The 23,064-nt window shown below is 42.3% G+C and overlaps 1 protein-coding gene and 2 long non-coding RNA genes across 8 annotated transcripts; 1 reads left to right on the top strand and 2 right to left on the bottom strand.

Moving 5' to 3' along the window:
* The first annotated feature begins 9,295 nt into the window (after positions 1-9,295).
* On the top strand, positions 9,296-16,445 carry LOC128499944 (uncharacterized). Its single transcript, XR_008354841.1, has 2 exons — positions 9,296-10,071; positions 15,811-16,445. It is a non-coding gene; the product is annotated as an uncharacterized LOC128499944 (long non-coding RNA).
* LOC128499945 (uncharacterized) lies at positions 15,715-18,213 on the bottom strand. 2 transcript variants are annotated; one of them, XR_008354843.1, is made up of 4 exons: positions 17,154-18,213; positions 16,919-17,028; positions 16,289-16,394; positions 15,715-15,849 (listed from the first exon to the last, which is right to left on the bottom strand). It is a non-coding gene; the product is annotated as an uncharacterized LOC128499945 (long non-coding RNA). The 2 variants fall into 2 exon arrangements; XR_008354842.1 differs by having other exon boundaries at positions 16,335-16,394; positions 17,154-18,205.
* A 548-nt stretch (positions 18,214-18,761) lies between these two features.
* LOC128500019 (ATP-binding cassette sub-family D member 3-like) lies at positions 18,762-22,795 on the bottom strand. 5 transcript variants are annotated; one of them, XR_008354870.1, is made up of 6 exons: positions 22,525-22,795; positions 21,087-21,187; positions 20,359-20,406; positions 19,626-19,658; positions 19,073-19,220; positions 18,762-18,801 (listed from the first exon to the last, which is right to left on the bottom strand). XR_008354870.1 is itself a non-coding variant. In XM_053469029.1 (5 exons), the coding sequence occupies exons 1-4, from the start codon at positions 22,531-22,533 to the stop codon at positions 19,098-19,100; spliced, it is 285 nt and encodes a 94-aa protein (XP_053325004.1). In that variant the 5' UTR covers positions 22,534-22,793; the 3' UTR covers positions 18,762-18,801; positions 19,077-19,097. The 5 variants fall into 5 exon arrangements, 2 of the variants coding, with proteins under 2 accessions (XP_053325004.1, XP_053325003.1); XR_008354868.1 differs by lacking the exon at positions 19,626-19,658 and having other exon boundaries at positions 22,525-22,791; XM_053469029.1 differs by lacking the exon at positions 19,626-19,658 and having other exon boundaries at positions 19,077-19,220; positions 21,087-21,191; positions 22,525-22,793.
* Positions 22,796-23,064: the final 269 nt, after the last annotated feature.

The following is a 23,064-nucleotide window of genomic DNA, read 5'->3' as shown; positions in this document are numbered from 1 at the left end:
GTTCACCCATAGGGCAACTTTACCCCGATAAAAGCCACGACAATAAATAAAACATAAGGGTGGGTGGGAGGGAGCATCTTCATCAGCTCTTCCATGCTGACTCTTCGGTTCACCACTTCGCTACCGCTCACCAGACTCTTACGGTCAGTGCAGATAATCGCTCAGTGGATCGCCAGGTAAGTGACCGCTCCCCTCAGAGTGCGCCTATTTATAGGTGCAATTCCCGCCCTTTAGCGCGGCGCGAGGCACCCGCGCGGACACTAAGAGGCAGCACGAGCCACTCAAAAAGAGCGGCAACGCGCTAGCGCAGGCGCAAACGAGAATAAAGTTATATAACCTATTTTTTTTTTTTTTTTTACATAACCCCTAACCTGACCTTTCTATGACCTATCTGACCTGCCTTACACTGTATAATACTTATCCCTGTCCCCACAACCTCATGTCAGCCTGCCCTATTTGTTCAGGCTTTTTCATGAGGCTGTAAGGGACATAAGACTGCTAAATAATAAAACCATACTAAAATAAAGACACACACACCGAAATTTGGATGAATCAGGCCGTGGCTTTTATTTAGTTTCACCAACATAACAAAACCATATACCGTAACTCAACTCTGTAACCATATAATATAAATAAACACAAGCCCTTGGCATAAGCCCCAGAGCACCATATAAACCTTTAAACCTTGCCAACCGCCCTGAAAGCCAGCCAGCATAGCAATAATTACAGTTCACCCCAACCGCCTCAAATGAACTATTCTTCATTTGAGGCCCTACCCCACCAAACCACGGCCTGTTCAACCATACCCTGAAGGTCCACATTAAAAATGTCATTCCCAATATCTGACAAATGAACCCCATCCTGCCTATAAAGACCCACACTGCCACCCTCTAACTCTGTATGTCTAAAAGATAAACCACCCTCTAACAACATAAATTTCTCCATTGCTCTGTTGCATTTGCGTCTAACCCTCTCTAAAGCTTTCAATTCTGGCCTTTGAAGCCACAGAAGACGAGGTATTATCTCTGACCATATCAATAAAACATTCTGAAAACATTCTTTAAGACACAAAATTAAACTTTTACAATAACAAATTAACTCCAATGACTTCATTTTACCCATATCGTTACCACTACAATGTATTATTATGGCATTAGGCCAAGGAAAACATGTAACACATTCATCTAAGTATTCTTTAAGTTGCTCTACCCGCAAACCCCGCACACCCAACCAAAATATAACTAACTCTTTTTCGTCAAAACCTAAATTCGTGCCATATCTTCGTACCGCCGCTCTTCTCTGTGCCCAAAACACGAAAGAATGCCCCACAATCCAGACAACCAATGCCTGGTGACCTGCAAGAAATTCACAAATAACATCATAACCACATATCATTATAACAGGTTAGGACGAACATATAACTTGAAACGATCCGATTGCCATCTCCCTAAACGTTTAATAACTGACTCATCCAATCCCAATAAAGCTGCCTCTGTCGCAGCCCCAATTCGAAAAGAATGGGACGTATACCTCTCATCAGCTAAACCCAGCTCCTTTAAACCCAAACTTAAAACCCTACGAAACTGGAACTTAGTCAATGGCAAACCAGACTGATGCACTAGCCAATTACCCTTCACCGCAGGCCTAACTGCATTAAAAAGCTCAGCAGCCGCTACTGGGCAGATATCAACATCATGCAACCTATTCAAAGACACCCAACAACCTCTACGTTTCTTATCCGTTTTAGATGTTTCTATAAACAATCTTAACTGCTCCGAACAGCTAACATTTCCAAACTGTAAACCAGAACATCCATCCTTATTATGCGCCACAAGCTCGCTGACTCTAAAAGCACCAAAGAAAGCAACAACAAAAGCTGCTCTAAACAATCTACATTCGAAACTATTCCAACAAACTTTATGCAACACACCAACTAAATTCCTTAACAACCCTGACGATAACGGCTTCCTGTTATCCAAAACTCTACTCTTAATACTATAACCCTTTAGCACTTGCCTAACCAAAAATTCCTTAAATGCACACTTCTTACCTGCCAATTTAAAAAAGAAAGTAACACCAGCCAAATGCATGTCTATACTAGACCTAGCCATTCCCTTATTGATCAAACTAAACACAAAAGCTAGCGCTCCCTCAATACTACCCTCAAAAATATCCCAACTCCCTTGCTGTACAAAACCAGACCAAGCCTTCCAAGCCTTGGAATAGCAGTTCCACGTGTTCTGTGACAAAGATTTCGCCAAAAGCTCTCTTAGCTGGGTGAAGTCAATTCCCATACATATGCCGGAATTACCATCCCCACTTCTTCCGCTTGTGGAGCCAAAGATCTGAAAACCTTGAAATTGAAACGAGACAGCGCATCAGCCAAAACGTTCCTGCAACCTGGGATATGTCTGGCTTTAAGCCAAATATTACCTTGTAAACATAAATAAACCAATCTTCGTAATAAATTAATAACTGGAATAGACTTAGCATGTAAAGTGTTGATCACCCACACCACTCCCATATTATCGCAATTGAGCAAAATCCTCTTATTCGCCCAATCCTTAGACCACAGCTCAAAAGCAACTATTACCGGAAAAAGCTCCAATAAAACCATATTTTTAACCCACCCGGACGATACCCATGAAGCGGGCCACTCCGCAGCAGCCCATTTCCCTCTCCAGAAAATCCCAAATCCCGTTGAACCAGCCGCATCCGTAAAGAATTCCATAGCATCATTATCAATAAATTCTTCCTGCCAAATAGTTGATCCGTTAAACTCACTCAAAAACAAATCCCATATTTTCAAATCCTCTTTAATCTGTCTAGTCACCCTAACTCTATGATGCGGCTGCTTCTTACCCGAAATAGCTCGTGCTATATGTCTAGAGAAAACCCTACCCATCGGCATCACCCGCGCCGCAAAATTAAACATACCCAGCAAAGATTGAAATTCTTTAACTCTTAACTTATCACTACTTATAACCTTTTTAATAAACAACCTTAACTTAACAATTTTATCAACTGGCAACCGAAAACACATCTTATTCGTATCTATCACTATCCCTAAAAATTGAAGTTCCGTAGTTGGGAAGACCGTCTTATCACCAGCCAACGGAACACCAAAACAACTTGATAACTGCAAAAATGACTCCAACATGGACAAACAATCATTGGAACCAGCCTTACCAATAAATAAAAAATCATCCAAATAATGTACTATAGAGTCAAAACCAGAAACATCTTTTATAACCCATTCCAAAAATGAAGAGAACGCTTCAAAATAAAACAAGAAACTGCACAACCCATTGGCAAGCATTTGTCAAAATAAAATAAATTATCAAATTGAAACCCCAAAGAACAAAAACAATCCGGGTGAATTGGTAACAAGCGAAAAGCCGCCTCAATATCCACCTTAGCTAACAGCGTATCCTTACCCATAGCTCGAACCCATTTAAGAGCATCATCAAAAGATGCATAGTGTACTGAATAATCTTCTTTCACAATCTCGTCATTCAATGAATCACCCTTAGGAAAAGACAAATGATGAATGAGCCTAAAAGCACCCGGTTCCTTTTTAGGCACCAAACCTAGCGGAGATAAACGAAAACAGGAAAAAGGGGGCTCTACGAAAGGCCCTTCTATTCTTCCCAAGCTTAACTCCTTCCTTATTTTAACTCTAACAATATTTTCATTGTCCACCACAGATCGTAAATTATCCACCCAAACCATACCTTTCTTACCATAAATGGGAATTTTAAAACCGTCATTAAAACCATCAAAAATTAACTTAGCCATCCGACGGTTTGGGTACCTGCCTAAAAAGGGGAGCAGATTTATTAACCTCACTGGCGTCACCGCCTTTTGATACCTCTTTTCCTGCATTGTGCAAGTTCTTCCGAAAACACCGAAATGCTGGGTGATTCCCAGCACAAACTGAACATTCATGTTTAAATTTACAATTATTGGGCCACTTGCACTGGCTCTCATTAAATGCCCAGCAAAACCCTTTCTGCCTATGTTGCTGCTGCAAATTACCACTCATTCTAAAACTAACATTCTTCTGGGGCAACATAATGCTCACCCACGAACCCACATCCTTCATTCCCCATTTCAAACTTTTATGTACTGACATTTTCTGCCTAAACGTCTCATCGTAATAGAACCACGCCAGACCACCAAAATTTTTATAGGCTTCTAATACTGCGTCTAGATGCTGAAACAGACCAGCGCAACTATCCTTGTGCTTCTCACAATACACACTAGAGAAGATGCAAAACGATTGTAACCAATTGTTAAATGATCTTACTACTGGCCTGCGTCTTTCTTCCTCTTTATCATTTTTCATAAGAAATTCCTTAGACGCAGGCAACAATGATAAAATGTCCACATACTCATCATTCCAAATTTTTTCCTTGACCCCTTTGCTTAAATGAAAACCAAGAGGTGACACCTCACAAGACATGACTTCTTTCATGCAAGCTTCGTTCACTACACTTGCTCTAGAACCAGCAGTATCCTTAACCCAAGCCTGAGCTGGACCATGACTTTTCTCTTGAATGTCCTTTAAAACATTCACCAAAGCAGCAACAGCATCATTAAGATTTTTAACAGAAACACCAGTAGACTCACCCACAGCATCCCCAGCTCTGCCTTCAGCTTCATATTGCTGCCTTACAGCATCTTGTTCTTGTCCAGCAACCGGGACAGCCAGAGACTGACGCCTGTCCTGGTAATTCAGGTGCTTACTGCAGCCCTCACCCGGATCCTCCACACTCCTGGGCCGCTTTGAGGACACCTTCACCCGAGAAGCGGGCCTTTTCTTCTTCTTGGATAAGTCCGGGACACTTGCTGAGGGTCTATCACGACTATTAGCCGTGACCGAGACCCTGTCCCGTAATCTGCCTGCCGCGCTGACCTCTCGCGAGCCGACTCCATCTCGCGAGACACTTGCCGGCAACATTTCAATATTCCGCTCCTCCTCCGGCACTTCTTCTTCAGCACCGCCAGGGGTCGCCTGAATCAGTTCCTCGGAAACCGCAGAAGAATAAAGGCATCTCCGAAGCCACTCCTCTCCTCCTCGCTCCGAGACCCGCTCCTGCAGCATCTTCATCAGCTCTTCCATGCTGACTCTTCGGTTCACCACTTCGCTACCGCTCACCAGACTCTTACGGTCAGTGCAGATAATCGCTCAGTGGATCGCCAGGTAAGTGACCGCTCCCCTCAGAGTGCGCCTATTTATAGGTGCAATTCCCGCCCTTTAGCGCGGCGCGAGGCACCCGCGCGGACACTAAGAGGCAGCACGAGCCACTCAAAAAGAGCGGCAACGCGCTAGCGCAGGCGCAAACGAGAATAAAGTTATATAACCTATTTTTTTTTTTTTTTTTACATAACCCCTAACCTGACCTTTCTATGACCTATCTGACCTGCCTTACACTGTATAATACTTATCCCTGTCCCCACAACCTCATGTCAGCCTGCCCTATTTGTTCAGGCTTTTTCAATATCCTTATACTATGCTTTTGATGGATGCAGAACGGATTTAATATAAAGGCCATGTGGTAGAAACCCAATGCTGCACAGGCAGCAGGCAGTTACGTGACAGTCAAAACCAAGAGCTCACCAGCGGAATGGCAGCTATATGGCGCCAAACCGGAAGTGGGGCACGAAACCGGAAGTGACCATCATCCTAATGCGCATGCGCAGAACGGAGCTGACAGAAACCGGAAGTGGGGCATGAAACCGGAAGTGGGGCATGAAACCGGAAGTGGGGCACGAAACCGGAAGTGCCCAACCTCTTACTGCGCATGCGCAAAACAAGAAGTCCGCGCATGCGCAGAACGGACCTGACCGAAACCGGAAGTGGGGCATGAAACCGGAAGTGGGGCACCTCCTACTGCGCATGCGCAAAACCGGAAGTCCGCGCATGCGCAGAACGGACTTGGCCGAAACCGGAAGTGGGGCATGAAACCGGAAGTGGGGCACCTCCTACTGCGCATGCGCAAAACCGGAAGTCCGCGCATGCGCAGAACGGACTTGGCCGAAACCGGAAGTGGGGCATGAAACCGGAAGTGGGGCACCTCCTACTGCGCATGCGCAAAACCGGAAGTCCGCGCATGCGCAGAACGGACTTGGCCGAAACCGGAAGTGGGGCATGAAACCGGAAGTGGGGCACCTCCTACTGCGCATGCGCAGAACCGGAAGTCCGCGCATGCGCAGAACGGACTTGGCCGAAACCGGAAGTGGGCACGAAACCGGAAGTGGGGCATGAAACCGGAAGTGGGGCACATCCTACTGCGCATGCGCAAACCAGGAAATCGGCGCATGCGCAGAACGGACCTGGGCGAAACCGGAAGTGGCCGCGAAACCGGAAGTAGCAGGCGAATTACACAGGAGTGGTGTCAGGTCACCAGAGAACAGGACTGGACAGCGGTCAGGTCGATGATTACAGCCAGATAACTGAAATAGGATTGGGTTTCTTGCCACCACTTTTAACAACAGATAAAGAGTCAGATTACGGAGTTGAAAGTCAATAAAAAGGAAGCCATGAGCAGCGTAAGCGTAAGGTGCATGCGTGAGGTCTTACACGGCTATTACTGCTGGGCGTTAATTAGCACCATGTACTACAAAGAAATTGAATATGAATCAGCGCCGTCCGGAATTCAAAAACCTGCAGAGTTTCCAATGGAAGCAGAGACTTACGGATAAACACATATAATATGTGTTAACTCCTTAATTCCCTCTTTAGGGATTTGAGAGGTAGGCAGTGGTTCATTTTTGGTTTCAGATCCACATTGAGGACAGAATAGACTGTCCTTAAGTGTAGACGGGATAAAATGTGTAATAATAGTAATGGAGATCTGTGTAGGGAGAGGAACAACCCAGGGCCACCATAGAGCCGTCTCTATTTAGAATGATTATAATGCTAGGAGGGTACAGGTAGGCATTTTCATTATGCGGTGCTGGCAAGCGTTACCGTCGGACAGCACCCAATATAAAGCCAACGCTTGCCCTTTGCCCACACCTTTGTTCACCAAAAGAAATGCTCTCCGCTCTTCAGTCCTTTATCCCCGTCTGTCTCTGGCGTGGTGCGGGTACTATAATACATGACTGCCCATCAAAGCCGGCTTTTCCTCCCCATCCCCTGTGTCTTTTGATTGATTAAATATTAATTGCTTACCATTTGATGAATGCTCTCTTTTTTTGCCAATTGACAAATATGTTTTCTCGTGTTCAAGCTCCAAGGACCCATGCAAAAAAACAAACAAACAACAAAACAGTAAAATTTCAGATGAAGAAAAAAGCAAATAAAAAAGAAAAGATGCCAGAAAGACTCCTGCATCAGAGGAAAACATTATGAAAACTGATAACTGGTTTCGCTTAATTAGTTATATTATAACATACATTACACATAACACCCTACGCTTCATTAGGTTAACATTATGAAAACTGATAACTGGTTTCGCTTTATCGCTTTATCAGTTATATTATAACATACATAACACATAACACCCTCAGCTTCATTAGGTTAACTGCAGCTCTAGTCTTATTATCATGAAGCCCAATGGAGTGATCCAGCTGATTATTGCTGTGGTTGCTTATAGCGATTAGACCATTTTTCAGCCAGCAGCAAAAATAAAAAAAAAATAAAAAAAAAAAAAGGAATATGATACGTTTGGCGTCCAAGTCCTGCAGTAACTGCGCTAACTATGGCTGTATAAAATAGTTTTGCGTGTTTGGGTTTATCTTCAGCTTCGTAGTTGGCACAGGACCACAAAACCGAACGTTCAAGCGAACGCAAATGCAGACTATTATTATTATTTACTGTTTTATATAGCACCATCAAATTCCGGAGCGCTGTACAATGGGTAGACAAGACATAGCAAGTAGTATGTAACATAACACATTGACTTACAGAGACAACAGGTGAGTAGAGCCCTGCTCAAAGGAGCTTACAATCTAGAGGGTGTATTACACAATAGTTAAAAGGTGCCATTGTAAGGGATAGACTAGCCCCGCTAGTGTAAGTATTGCGAGGAGGGGTGAGCTAAGGGAATATGGGGGGTGTTAATGTGCAATATTTTAAGCGTCCTTAAAGAAGTGGCCCTTGAGGGATCTTTTGAAGGACCGAAGGCAGTGGGGCGAAGGATAGACCGGGGGAGGGCATTCAAGAGGATAGGAGCAGCCCTGGAGAAATCTCGTAAGCGTGCATGACAGCTAGAAATCAGAGGAGAGGATAGAAGGAGATCGTTGGATGAGCGGAGAGACCGGTGTCGAGTGTATTTAGAGATGAGCGAGGAGATGTAGGGAGGGGAAATGCTGTGAAGGGCTTTGAAAGAAAGAGTGAGGATTTTGAATGAATCCTGAATCACACGGGCAGCCAGTGAAGAGACTGACAGAGGGGAGAGACGTTAGTAAAGCGACGGGAAAGGAAGATGAGTCTGGCAGCAGCATTCATGGTGGATTGTAGAGAGGTCAGACGGTTAAGAGGGAGACCAGCTATAACAGACAGAATAACAGTAGTCAAGACGGGAGATGATCAGGGCATGGACAAGAGCCTTAGTGGCATGCTGTGTTAGGAAGGGACGGGTGCAGGCAGTGTTTTTAAGATGGAGACGACAGACTGAATGTGGGGGGTGAACGGAAGGTCGGAGTCAAGGGTGACACCAAGACAGCGTGCATGAGTAGACGGGGAGATGATGGCACCATTAGCAACTAGGGAAATTGATGGGGGAATCTTAGCATTGGAGGGAGGAAAGATGAGAAGTTCTGTTTCAAAAAATGTGCAGATATCCAGGAAGGGACAGATGCAAGGCAGTTAGTTACACGAGCTAAGACAGAGGGAGAGAGATCAGGGGATAATAGATAGATAGATCAGGGTGTCATCAGCATACGGGTGGTATTGAAAGCCAAAGGATGAGATCAGTTTGCCAAGGGAGGAAGTGTAAAGAGAGAAAAGAAGGGGCCCTAGAACAAAGCCTTGGAAGAAGTTCTGAAGGTTAATAGAGCTGACGTCTCTGGTTAGGCGGGGTTGGGGTGCAAGGGAGTGAGTAGGAGGCAAGGTTAGAGAGCAGGAAAGGAAGTGGTGGTCAGAGAGGGGGAAAGGGGAATTAGAAAGGTTAGAGAGAGAGCACGTGCTAGAGAAAAGGTCCAGGGTGTGACCATCCTCATGAGTAGGGGAGTTAATATGTTGTTGGAGATCAAAAGAGGAGGTAATAGAAAGGCATTTTGAAGCCATGGGACTCAATGAGGTGTCAACTGGGATGTCGAAATCCCCAAGGACAACAGAAGGAATATCAGAGGAGAGGAAGAGAGAAGTGATTGAGAAATATGTTAGCCGGGCCAGGGGCGGTATATAACAGCAACGCGTATGGAGATGGGATGAAATAGTCGGATAGCATGGACTTCGAATGAAGAGAAAGAGAGTGATGGGGCAGAGGGAATAGGTTGAAAAGTACACGTAGGGGAGAGTATGAAGCCTACCCCCCTCTCCCTCCACCCTTCCTGTCATCAGGTCTGGGAGTGTGAGTGAGGTGTAGGCCACCATAGGAGAGAGCAACGGGAGAGGCAGTGTTAGAAGGGCATAGCCAGGTCTCAGTTAGAGCGAGAAGGTGTAAGGAACTAGAGATAAAGTGATCATGTAGGGCTGTTTGTTTGTTACAGACAGAGCACGCATTCCAGAGCGCAAGGGTAAATGGGGGAAGGAGGAGCGGCAGGGTATGTGGGAGATTATTGATTTCTGGAATGTTGACTGGGAGAGGATGGGGGAGAGATCACCTAAGGAGGTCCAGGGTTTGGGGAAATATCCCCAGCTGCTAAACAAATAGTAGAAGAGAAAGCGAGAGGAGGTGGGAATAGGACCTGTGCGAACGGAGAGATTGCTGGGAGTGAGGGGAGGTGGGGGAAAGGGAGGAGGTGACGTTGAAAAGTGCTTGGGATGAGAGAAGGGGAGAAGAAAGTAGTCATGGTGCAATACAGACATAGTGTGGGGTTGCAGGTGGCTGGAGAGAGATAATGATTTTACTAACAACAGAGGAAAGAGAAAAGTGGAACAAGAGGATTGTGAACACGGTATGTGAAGGAAAATGGTGATGGGAATGGAATGGAGGTGGGGGGAAACACAAAAAGCAGTAGGCAGCACTTGACAGTTCAGTGGAATATTGATTGTGGGGAGTCTCCCAGGTCTTCTCTGTCCTTCCTTGTTGTCCTCCTTGGTGAACTCCCAGATAGTGGCATTTAGTAAAAATTGGCACTTGGATTGAAAGTGGCACATTCATTAAGATTTAAAAAAGAGGGTACTTAACCTTAGGGGGCAGCGGCAGCTGCTCTCCTCCACTGCAGTCCAATCACTTTCCACGGGTTAGCTGCGTGAAATCAGGTGAAGCACTTTGCACACGCGCACACAATGTTCGCAGAGTTGGGGCTGGGGCAGTAAGTATATCACATGACAGGAGATATAGAATGCACAGAAAATAGCTGGTGAGGGGGGAAATGCAAATAAGGGGATTCTGCTATTGCAGGGGGGGTCACAATAAACATTTAACCCCTTAAGGACAATGGGCTGTCCTTAAACCCAATAAAAACAATGCATTGTGAGCCTGTACATGTACGGGCTTTGGCATGAAGGGGTTAGAGAGACCTCTCAGTTATCACATGCATTGATGGCTAATGTCCCTTTAACACATTTTTTTTGGCATTTCTCTTACATTTAAGCTTTCTATGAACCGCTTAGGCTACTGACTTAATTCCCTCCAAGCAGACTTTTACTCGCCCATCCCCTTTTTTTTCTCCGCTCTTGTGTCTTTAACCCCTTCGTGACAAAGGCTGATTTTACTTTTTGTACCCTTCGTGACAGTGGCCGTTTTAACATTTCTGTTATGGCGGACGTTGATGCCCCGGGGAGGGGCCAGACATGGCCCCTAGTGCCGATCGCGGCGTTGCTGAATGCCTCGAAGTCGAGGCATCACAGCAACAACGTTTGGGTGCAGAAAGCGAACGTAGATCGCTTTCTGCACCCGTTTAAAATCATGACGGTCCTGGCACGTCAATTGTCACTAACCTGATGGATAGGGAAGGCTTCCCCAAGCGCAGACCTGTATACAGCTGCCCCTGGCATTCTCTTCTTGGATAACTGATGCAGGATACCGTGACGTGATAATACACCCCGGGTGATGAGCCCAGCGAGAAGAGATTTAGGCCAGCAGAACAGTATCCTAGTAGCCAATACATATCTCCACTTTCATGCCACTTCATGGGTTGTATTTTGACAAATAAGGTGTATGAGTTTCTATGGGTAATGTATTAGTTGCCATCAAGTTGAAGTAAAAAAAAAAAAAAAAAAGGGTGTGTTATTAAAAAAAATGTATAATAAGGTATCGGAATGGTCTTACTTACACTCCTTCCGTCATTGCGGCCGCTGTAATCAGTCGTTTTAAGTAACAGTGATTTTGAACACAGGCCCAGATCTAAGATGCTGGCGTGCAAGCAGCTCTTCTGACGAGGGTACCGGTTTCCATGCGGTCTGCTTCTCCAGACGTGTTTTTTTTTTTTTTTTGTCCGTTCACATCCAACCCTCATGTTTGTATTATATCGGAAGGTTTAAAGCCACTAAGCGGTGTAGACAATTTGTGTTTTTATCATTATTAACCCACAACAACCTGTTTATTTAAATAAGCGAGAGGTACGGGGAACATTTGAAGAGAATACATCAATGTGTTGCCCACAAAGTATTAGAATCGGATATTGTGTAAGTGAGATTCCCACTACAAGAAGTGCATCATTGCATAGTATGGAACGTAAGGAAATGCGAGTAAAATTAATGGGTCACCAACAATGGTCACTTGTAGTAATTTGAGGCTAGCATACATCTACGTAAAGGGAACACAAAGTTACAATTGACCAGGGAATTAGCTCATTGGAAATATATCTATTTCTGACGAGGCACTGAATCTCTCTATTAGCTTTCCGACCAGAGAAACTTGAATACATTTGAAGATGAAAAGGAGGACCCGAGTGCTCTGTGTGGAAAAACAAAACTGACATCAAATTATGAAAAGCCCAAAGTGCTTACTTTGCATCGAACCCGATCCGTAGCTACTCGACTAGGAAGTCATATTTATTGATGCGTCTGTTTAACTTCTTTAGTTCATAATATTCCACATATAATTTAAACGAATTGTGGCAGATGTTTGGATTTCAGTTATGTAGACTATTTTAGTGATCAGTCATAGAAGTCATTCCCCCCCCCCAGCACATAAATTGGAGAATTTATGGTATTTCAGAAATCACTACTTGTGAAATGTCTGTGTGATTTTGCAACGTATAATACTTCATTGCAGATTTCCATGGGATAATGATTAAGTATCCTATTACAGTGGGAAGGTAGGAGTGTATACTAGGGCATTACTCATAGGATTTCATCCATGTAGTTTATGCAAGTTTACAGCTACCCGCTTCCTTCCCGGTATAATATAGTGGTGGAGTATTCAGGAGAAAAAATTTTTTTGCACATTTTAACTACCTTGGATGCTTTATAAATATCCACGGTGACACAGGTTACTTGAAAAGGTTTTAGCAACGATTGGGGGGGGGAAACAGACCAAGGACTGTTTAAGGTCTGAGTCTCTACATCGCATGGCATAGGAAGTTTTCTATGGCCGCTGGTTAGATCCAACCGTACGGATTTGTTCCAGCGAATGCAGTAAGTTTGTGGATCAAACTTTACCCAGAATGTTTACCATTTGCCAGGATGACATTAAGCACAGTAGAGTAGAGACTTTGGGGAAGGATTTACACACATTCAATTTATTGCATACTTAGTGCATGCCTTCATCAAGCACATTTCTGTGTTACACGATTTGCTCAAACCCCCCCCCCCAAAAAAACACATATCTACAATACATGGTTTACATTCCAGTAGGGACTGCTCCATTTAACAATGTAAAAAGTCATCCTACTAGTTTAAATTAATAGATTTTAAATCTTACTGGGAAGTGTATAAAATTTGACGACGTATGAATTCAGTCCAACTGGCACACCTAGTGAGACATACAAACCTGTCAACTGGCTCTATTTAGAGCCAAGTGCCAACGCTCAGGGATTTTACGGAGCACGCCGAGTATTTATGATACTCAACTGATTAGTCAGGCGCAAAAATAAAAAGTGAATCTTTGGACTCAAAAATAAAAAAAAACAAAAATTGAACCGGAGATTCATTTGAAAGGAAAACCGTTACAGTTGATGCAATGCCCCAGCGTACGTATCCCATCAGAGCCAGGGGATTAGGGGATCCTCTAGTCTAGCCAGCGGTATCTAGTGCAAAACAAGAAGTGACACAGTCATCTACAATCCTACGGCCATTCTTTGGGCAAAAAAAAATAAAAAAATTATAGCATTCGCTTCGGAACTAAACTTCAAAGAAAACGGGAGACACCTTTCTCCTAGCTAGAAAAGTTACAGTAGTTGATTTCTACCATATAAACCAACTTCACTTATTTATACCCTGAACTTTCAATGTTAGAGTAGTATTGGTGTTGATTATTAAACGGATAAGTGCACAATTGCCAGTTTTCTAAATTGCACATGAAAAAAAAGGCTGCATTATATTTCGCCACAAGTTACTTTCGATTTCCGGTGTACCCTGATATTTATCAGCATAAAACACTTAAGAGCTGAATTCAATGGCGTCATCTGTGATCTGCTTGAACTCAGTTTCCTCTGCTGTCCATGTGGAGGTAGTACTGCAAGAGAGGGGAAACATGAATCAGTGACTTCAATATTACTAAGCAAAATAATAAAAAGGTCGTTCTAATGTTAGAAACACCAGGAAACTAGGAGAGGTGAGCTAAGAGAATATGGGGGGGGGGGTGTTAATGTGCAATATAAGCGTCCTTAAAGAAGCGGGGAAGAGGGATTTTTTGAAGGATCGAAGGCAGGGAGGAGAGACGGATAGACTGGGGGAGGGCATTCCAGAGGATAGGGGCAGCCCTGGAGAAATCTTGTAAGCGTGCATGAGAGCTAGAAATCAGAGGAGAGGATAGAAGGAGATCATTGGATGAGCAGAGAGAGCGGCGTGGACTGTATTTAGAGATGAATGAGGAGATGTAGGGAGAGCAACCGCTGTGAAGGGCTTTGAAGGTAAGAGTGAGGATTTTGAAATGAATCCTGAGGCGCACAGGCAGCCAGTGAAGAGACTGACAGAGGGGAGAGATGTAAGTAAAGCGATGGGAGAGGAAGATAAGTCTGGCAGCAGCATTCATGGTGGATTGTAGAGAGGTGAGACTGTTAAGACCAGCTTAGACAGAGTTACAGTAATCAAGGTGGGAGATAATCAGGGCATGGACAAGAGCCTAATTGCCAAGCTGTGTTTGGAAGGGATGGATGCTGGCAATGTTTTTAAGAAGGGGACGACAGTTTTTAGAGACAGACTGAATGTGGGGGGGGGCGAACGAAAGGTCAGAGTCAAGGGTGACACCAAGACTGCGTGCATGAGTAGACGAGGAGATGATGGCGCCATCAACAATGAGGGAAATTGATGGGGGAGTCTTAGCATGGGAAGGAGGGAAGATGAGAAGACCTGTTTTGGAGAGGTTAAGTTTCAAGAAACGTGCCAATATCCAGGTGGAGACAGATGCAAGGCAGTTAGTTACACGATCTATGACAGAGGGAGAGAGATCAGGAGAGGATAGATAGATAGATCTGGGCGTCATCAGCATACAGGTGGTATTGAAAGCCTAAGGATCAGGGCAGGGTGGTGACAGTGCAGATATGTCACCTCTGATGGTTTTAATTTTATTATCGAAGTATGTGGCAAAGTCCGATGCATTAAGGTTAGTGGAAGGGGTTGCAGGGATCGGTTGAAGCAGGGAATTGAAAGTATTAAAGAGTCGTTTAGGGTTGTAAGACAGGGAGGAGATTGAAAGCAGAGTAGTAGGAACATAGCATAACATAGCATTCATTTATAGCGCAGAAAGTCAGACATGGAATGAGGAGACTTTCGCCAACTACGTTGAGCGGTGCGGGAACATCGACGTAGGTGTTGGGTTACAGTCGTGTGCCAGGGTTGGAAGCGTGAACGTCGTGAGGAGCGAGTAGTAACTGGTGCTACATGATGGAGAGCAGATGCGAGAGTGGCGTTACAGACAGAGGTGGCGTTGTTTGGGCACGTCATGTTTGAGATAGGAGAGATAGTAAATTGATTGAGAAGTTCTGAAGGTTAATAGAGCTTAGGGCTGTGCGGAGATCTGTGAGAGCCAGGGACACCTTCATCTAATCAGTGTCCACGTCCTAAAGTTCTCTGCCTTCTCCCCACCCACCCTTACAAATGAACAACGGCGTAAAGGTAACATAACATAATGGGGAGGAATAATCATGTAGATTCAGTGAGAAGGAGAAGATGACTCCCAAGTTGGGTTTGTAACATATATGCATTGCTTATTTAATGCCTAGGCATAGTTACATTTACGTATTTAGCGTGAAGAACTATAAATGTGGGTTTAGCAAAAGGGGCACATTCACTAAGTCTCCAAGTAGTAGTAGAAATTGTAGTGTGGACAACAGGTGTTTTTGTCTAGAAGGTTAATGAAGATACACAATCTCTTGAATAAACGCATGGTCTACCTTTTCTTTTTAGGCTGGGAGCCCTTTTCATAGCATTTTCTTTAGAGATGTAGGCAATTATTATTATGATTTTTCTTTTTTTTTTAAATACAATAATGCAGTGCTTTCATGAAATGTTTAAAAGATTTACCTCGTGGTGCTTCCATAGGGACTTTCTGTGTGACACTGTGCTCCCTTTTCTTATCCTCTTAGGTTGGAATAGCTTTGTTCACAGTTGAAAGAGGAAACGTGCTGGAGACAACAGACGGCATTAGAAGACCAATGTATGAAAATCTGGAGTGTGTGTAAGACACCGTCTAAGCAACTGATTTTGGAACACGCGGACAGCAAAAGGTTTCCCCGATCGGATGGCTTCTGCGGATAAAATTTTGTCAACGTCAGAAAATGTCACAGAATTTATAAGGTCCACACGCTAATGACATTTCTTTATAAACGTCATAAACAATTATAAACTGCCTGCCGTCCTTTACTTAGTGTGTTTCAGTTTAGGAACTCTGGACGTATGCAGAATCCCAATCTGCACTGCTTGGGCACCGTGTCTTTAGTTTTATTATTTACTGCCACAATATTTTACAGAAGGCGTGGAAGGTCCTGCTCACTAGTGCTTATAATCCAGAGAGAAGTGTAAATCTGACAGACAAGGTTCAGTATGTAGGTGACGATAATTTACCTTTCTGCAGTGGTCATAGATATAAACCTTCTACATCCATACTAACCGCACTAGTGCACTCGTCCAAAATGGCAAACTGGGGTACATGGTAAAATTATCTTGCCATCTGGAAATAAACATAAGTTTAGCTCTCAAGTAACGAGTCTACTTAGCCAAATGAGAAGAAAAAAAAATGAATACTGAATAGTAAGGCAGGAGGAAAAGGAAAAAAAATTAAATATATATATATATATATATATATATATACATACATACATATACATGTTTTAACAACATAGCAACTAATAAAATATTCTTGCTGATTGGATAACTCTATAATAGCCACAGTGAAAAATATAAATTTCAGAAAATGTGAATTTGAAGTTAGATTACCCAGACTTGCTTTTATTATAAAGTTTTACTAAGTTTTTTTTTCATTGTTGAGCAAGTACAAATTGGAGATAGTTGGATGGATTTATTAGTGGTCAAAAACAGAATATTGAAAGTTAAATCCAATTCCTCTGTAATCCTAGTATCGCAGTGTGTCTCATCCACTGAACACACCAGCTCAGCCCATAAATGGACACATTTACAATGCTAGAAAATCAGAATTCTGTAGTCTGTAAATTAAAACCAAGATCAAATACGTACTGCCATCCTCTGCTTTTCGCCCCCACTCAGTACATCCAGTCTTGAACACTGTCCCAGCCGCCTTCACGTTCCAAACCCAGCTGCACATTGTCAAGGTATTCCTTCAATACCTGGGGAGTGAATATAAAACAAAGATGGGTAGTTAAGCCACTTAACTAAATACAGCTAAGTAAGTAATTTCAGTGTGTAAGAAAATTAGAAGAGAAGTTTCAACATACTGGACCGTTCTTCTCACCTTATCAGGAATACCTTTACGTTTCCGGTGTTCTGGAGTGTCTGGGTAAATGACTTGGTCCCGTAACGTTCCCAAAGTCATATGGTCTCTATGTAAGATATTGTGCTACAAATAAATTACTGACACCACAACTCAGGATATATTGATTCTACAAATCAAAAGGTGCTGAAATGTGATCACACTACAGGAACAGAGACAGCTGGGCAGAACATAATCAGAAGTACATAAAATATCTTCCTCGTTCAGGTTTGGTCAGACATCCACCGAATAGAGGCCACAGCTGCAGAATAAAACATATTTAGGTAAATTGCTCAAAGATTATTCTATATAAATAATATGTACATTTTTACTTCTACAATTAGACATTACCTAGGCTACTGTAATTTCATCTACATTAGGGCCGTTGTATTACGTAGCATTTACCTATGTTTTATTTTCAACATAAATACCACGCCGTCGCTATAATGCCCTTTAGGGCTGCGGCACTAAACGTTGAGGAGGTTAATTCATACAGAAATTCTAAAACATTTTTATTTTAATTATAGATACAACCGGCTGACACCGCATCACCTAATGCAATAGTAGCTCTTTTAATATATTAGTGGGAACAAATGCCATCAGAAAACCACAGCTTCATCATGTAGCAAGATACAAATCTTGCCTTACACTTCCAACCTTACATAGTTACATTAGCACAAAAACCAAGGATCTTTAAAGTACAATGTCACTACATGATATATAAACACACACCATATTAGAGGTTGCAGCTTCACCCATACTTGAAGTTTGCACCTAAGTATATTTCGAATCGGAAACAAAATTTCTAGAAATTTTCAATACCCTGAATTTTCCCAGGAATAATCCTTTAAGCATGTAAAGTGTTCCCTCTGTTATAATGTCTGCCAGCAACACTTGTCATGTGACACAAGTTTATAAACTCTCAAACATACTGGAGGCGGCAGTTATTGTCGTAACAGCAACCTTTAACAGTGGGTTCACAAGGTGAGAGAGAAAACTTATTACTACATCTCTCATTCCATAAACCGCTGTGAGATACATAACCAAGCCACGGGGAACTGAACTCTTAGGCAAGGCAAAGCATTAAACATTAAGGACGTGCTTGGCTGCAGAGTATATCATCATTTATCCCACCATTATTTCGCTCACCTCAAGGAGCTCAGCTTGAGTGCTGTTCTGATGACGTGGGGGCACATAGGGGTGAGGAACGGACGGCTGAAAACCAGGTAACCAACCACAGTCGCTAGAACTGCAATAATCAAAAAGCACACCACAGACATTAAATGCCAGCATAGACACTGACCACTTAAAATCAATAAACCGCAGGTGCAATCTACAGTCTACTTTTTACACAGCTATATGCAGATGAAGCTATCTGAGAGACCCGGGCATACAGAGCGTCTCCCACCGCCACAGCCTACCTATACCGCACAGTAAATAATAACAACGCTAAACTGTCACAATCTTCTATAGCAAACGGAAAAATATTACTAAAGTATGACATGCAAATAATTCTTGCCAGTAACATTTTCTGATGGTCTCCTGTCTGGTGCGAGTAGCCAAAAACCACCATGTTCACATTCGCATCTCTTTTATTTTTTTATTTCCATTGTAAAAGGCCATTTCTTCACTAGAAATAAATACAAAAGAGAAATGATCAGTATAATTTAATTACACATTACAGATACCAAGCTCCTAGTAAGTACAAGGTTTTTATTAATTGAGTTAACGACCATCATATTTGGCAGCAACAAGCAATGTGTAAGTGGGACATAATAGTTATATCAATTATTTCAAAATTACATTATATCAAAAATGTACTTAATACATTCAGTTTTTACAAAATTTACAAAAATAAATACAATCTGAAAATACAGGAAGCCAGAAGATCGCATACGTACCTACCTATTGATGATGAGACGGGAGTTAACATATCTGTATTTCACCTTCATACCGCTGCTCGGCTACTGTCATCTTACCAATAGGCCTTCTAAGGTGTGTAAGGAAAAGGTCAGCTACGAGTAGGTAAGCCATCATGCTGGCTGGTCCCTATATATGCATGGAAAGAAAGAAAGAAAGAAAGAAAGAAAGAAAGAAAGAAAGAGTTACTAAGGTTACTTGAAAGAATAAAAAAATAATCAACATACCATAAAAAAAAAACACCTCAACGTGTGAGGAAAGGGATTTAGGGGTAATTATTTCTGAGGATTTAAAGGTGGTAGACAATGCAGTAGAGCAGCAGGTAATGCTAGCAGAATGCTTGGTTGTATAAGGAGAGGTATTAGCAGTAGAAAGAGGGAAGTGCTCATGCCGTTGTACTGATCACTGGTGAGATCTCACTTGGAGTATTGTGTACAGTACTGGAGACCGTATCTCCAGAAGGATATAGATATGTTGGAGAAAGTTCAGAGAAGGGCTCCTAAAATGGTTTATGGATTACAAAATAAACCTTACCAGGACAGGTTAAAGGATCTTAACCTATATAGCCTGGAAAAAAGACGGGGCAGGGGGGACATGATTTGAAACATTTCAATACTTAAAGGGAATCAACAAAGTAAAGGAAGAAAGTTTATTTAAAAGGAGAAATAAAACCGCAACAAGAGGACACAAGCATAAACTAGAGGGGCAAAGGTTTAATGGTAACATCAGAAAATATTACTTTACGGAAAGGGTAGTGGACGCATGGAATAGCCTCCCAGTGGAAGTGGTAGATGTTAATACAGTAAAGTCATTTAAGCAAGCATGGGATAGGCATAATGCCAAGCTAGATATAGGATAAGGGCAAGTACTAAAGGAGAGTACTCAGAGGTTGGGCAGACTGGATGGGCCTTCTGGTTCTTATCTGCCGTCACTTTCTATGTTTCTAAACTCTTAAAAATAATCCATGTGCGTATAATATAATTTTTTGACTCGGATGCAAGTAAAAAAAAAATATATATCAGCATGTGAAGAATGATTTGTCCTGGCTGATTTTCTACATTATGAAAAATTCAGATAACATGAGTGTGAGTGTGTGTGTGTGTGGGGGGGAACCTGGTTATATCACGATGACCACAGCAGTAATAACCACAGTCTAACTGTTCAATCTGACCGGGATTTTGGCCCTCTGCTCTTTGCACAATTGATGTAATTCATCAATATTCGTGACTTGTGTTGTTAAAGAAGCCCTAGTCATACAAAAACTTACCTGAGCATTTGTCAGCTTGACAATATACAGAACGATATCCAAAAATAGCTGAAGAAAAAAAAATAACAAATGAAACTCACAATACTATATAACAACTCTGTATACCCGCAACAATAATGGGAAATATGTATAATACAGAAGAATAGGAAAGCAAGCCACTAGTTAACGTGGAAAGACGGTATTTTGTTCAACACTGCAAAGTGCACCTTGGGTAAATCCAGACCACAATGGCAAATGATTACATGTTATTCACAAGAACAGCGTATGCATGTATGTAAATTTTATTGATAAATAACAGCATAAAAAAGGGGGAGGCATAATACGTGTAGCCAATAGATTGTCAGCTTCGGTACCAGTATATTTAATGTATGTTCATTTGTAAGTTGTATTTACTTTTACGGTACCCTATTGTAACAGCTCTACCAAATCTGTTGGTGCTATATAAAATGTAAATGTAGTCATGAAAGTACAGCAGTCTACAGACAACTTTATTGGGGTACAAAAGCTATGGATACATTTGTAAAGGAGGCCCCTGTCTGTAAATCTCACAGTGTAAGTAATATACTGGTAATATAAATGGTAGCTACATTAACTTTATAATTATTTTCCTTGTGAAAGAAATACAGTAAGAGCATAAAGGGCCATAGCCTATTTTTGAAGTACCCAGCACAAACAAAAAAAAAAGGTAACAAAACACTCACAACTAGAAGAGCCATGAGGAAACTCACCTTGCTTAAGTTTGAATACTGGTTCACCACGCTGTTACAAAACCTCTCAACATCTTGCGTGAGCAGCTGATGTGCATTTGCTATCCTGTTGTCCAAGTTGCCTATCTTAAACGTGTGGGGGGGGAAACAATCTATGTGGGGAACGTATTATACCTTGTGATATTTTATACATCTAATGGAACATTACTGAGAAAATAAGTAATTGTCTCTTAGGCTCAAAACCAGTTTATATCACCACGATCACAGCAACAATACCCACAGTCAAACTCTTCAAGTAGTTATCAATCTGGCCGAGATTTTGTTCACCGGCTCATTGTAGAATTGATGTAATTCATCAGTGTTTGTGGCTTGAAGTCCTAGTCATACAAAAACATACCCGAGCCCCAATAGCACTTACCAGCTTGATGATATACAGAGACATGATCCTACAGAACAACAGTAGCTGCTAGACACGAGAAATCCATCTTGTATGTCCAGTTATTTAGCCTTGTTCAAGACTATGTTAGCTGTAGCTAAAGTTTCCACACACACACACACATATATATATATATAAAAATATACACACACACACAGCTACAGTTTTTACCATCATTAAACCATGACAAAAATTGCCCATAGATCCTGCTTTGCATAAACTTGTTTTTGGAGATATGGGGTTTAAAAATAAGAGCCAGTCAAGAACCCTGGCAAAAGGTGGCAAACCCAGCAGAACAGATCTCTGCCTTGTAGGCCTCTATTTTTTTTCTCTTAGACAGCATGTCATGACCTACATGTACTTCCCAAAAGGGAGGAGGAATAACTTAAGGTGAGATGATTCAGGTCAACATGGCTACTCCTACACATATTATATATATATACATATGTGTGTATATACACACACACACATACATACATATACACACACACACACATATATATATATATATACACACACACACACACACACATATATATATATATATACACACACATATATATACATATACACACACACATACACATATATATACATATACACACACACATACACATATATATACATATACACACACACACACACATATATATACATATACACACACACACACATATATATATATATATAAACACTTAAATGCAACATTCTCACTAAGCTCCTGGGCTTACAAACTCAGCGTCTCCTTGGCACAGATAAAATAAAGTTAATAAACGGACAGGCTGATTTAAGAGACGTGTATCTTCACTCATGACATGCCACAGAGGGCAAAAGAAGAAAACAAACATAAAACAAACGTTTTAGCTTACTATAATAACTAGAAAAGCATCTGGCAGCGAGCGGCTCTTGAAAATAGTATCTGGTCGTGTGATATAGCCACTACCAAGCACACATGTCTTAGCATATCCCCCAATGTCTAAACTTTCGATTAAGTAGAAAAAAAGGCAACACAAGAATGCTTACGGCAGGCATGGCGGCTATAAAGTTGAAGAGGCCTCTCTTAAAATCGTTTCTGCTGCGGCTGATGATCGCACTGCAAACCACCACATGTATGTATGTTACAGCGCACTTTCCACAGAGGCAACAGATATTTGAGAAAATCAGTGAAATGCAATATCCTTATACTATGCTTTTGATGGATGCAGAACGGATTTAATATAAAGGCCATGTGGTAGAAACCCAATGCTGCACAGGCAGCAGGCAGTTACGTGACAGTCAAAACCAAGAGCTCACCAGCGGAATGGCAGCTATATGGCGCCAAACCGGAAGTGGGGCACGAAACCGGAAGTGACCATCATCCTAATGCGCATGCGCAGAACGGAGCTGACAGAAACCGGAAGTGGGGCATGAAACCGGAAGTGGGGCATGAAACCGGAAGTGGGGCATGAAACCGGAAGTGGGGCATGAAACCGGAAGTGGGGCACGAAACCGGAAGTGCCCAACCTCTTACTGCGCATGCGCAAAACAAGAAGTCCGCGCATGCGCAGAACGGACCTGACCGAA

This window comes from Spea bombifrons, chromosome 6 (assembly GCF_027358695.1).
Source record: "Spea bombifrons isolate aSpeBom1 chromosome 6, aSpeBom1.2.pri, whole genome shotgun sequence".
In the NCBI taxonomy this organism is placed as follows: Eukaryota; Metazoa; Chordata; class Amphibia; order Anura; family Pelobatidae; genus Spea; species Spea bombifrons.
This window is presented reverse-complemented; position numbering and strand designations above follow the sequence as displayed.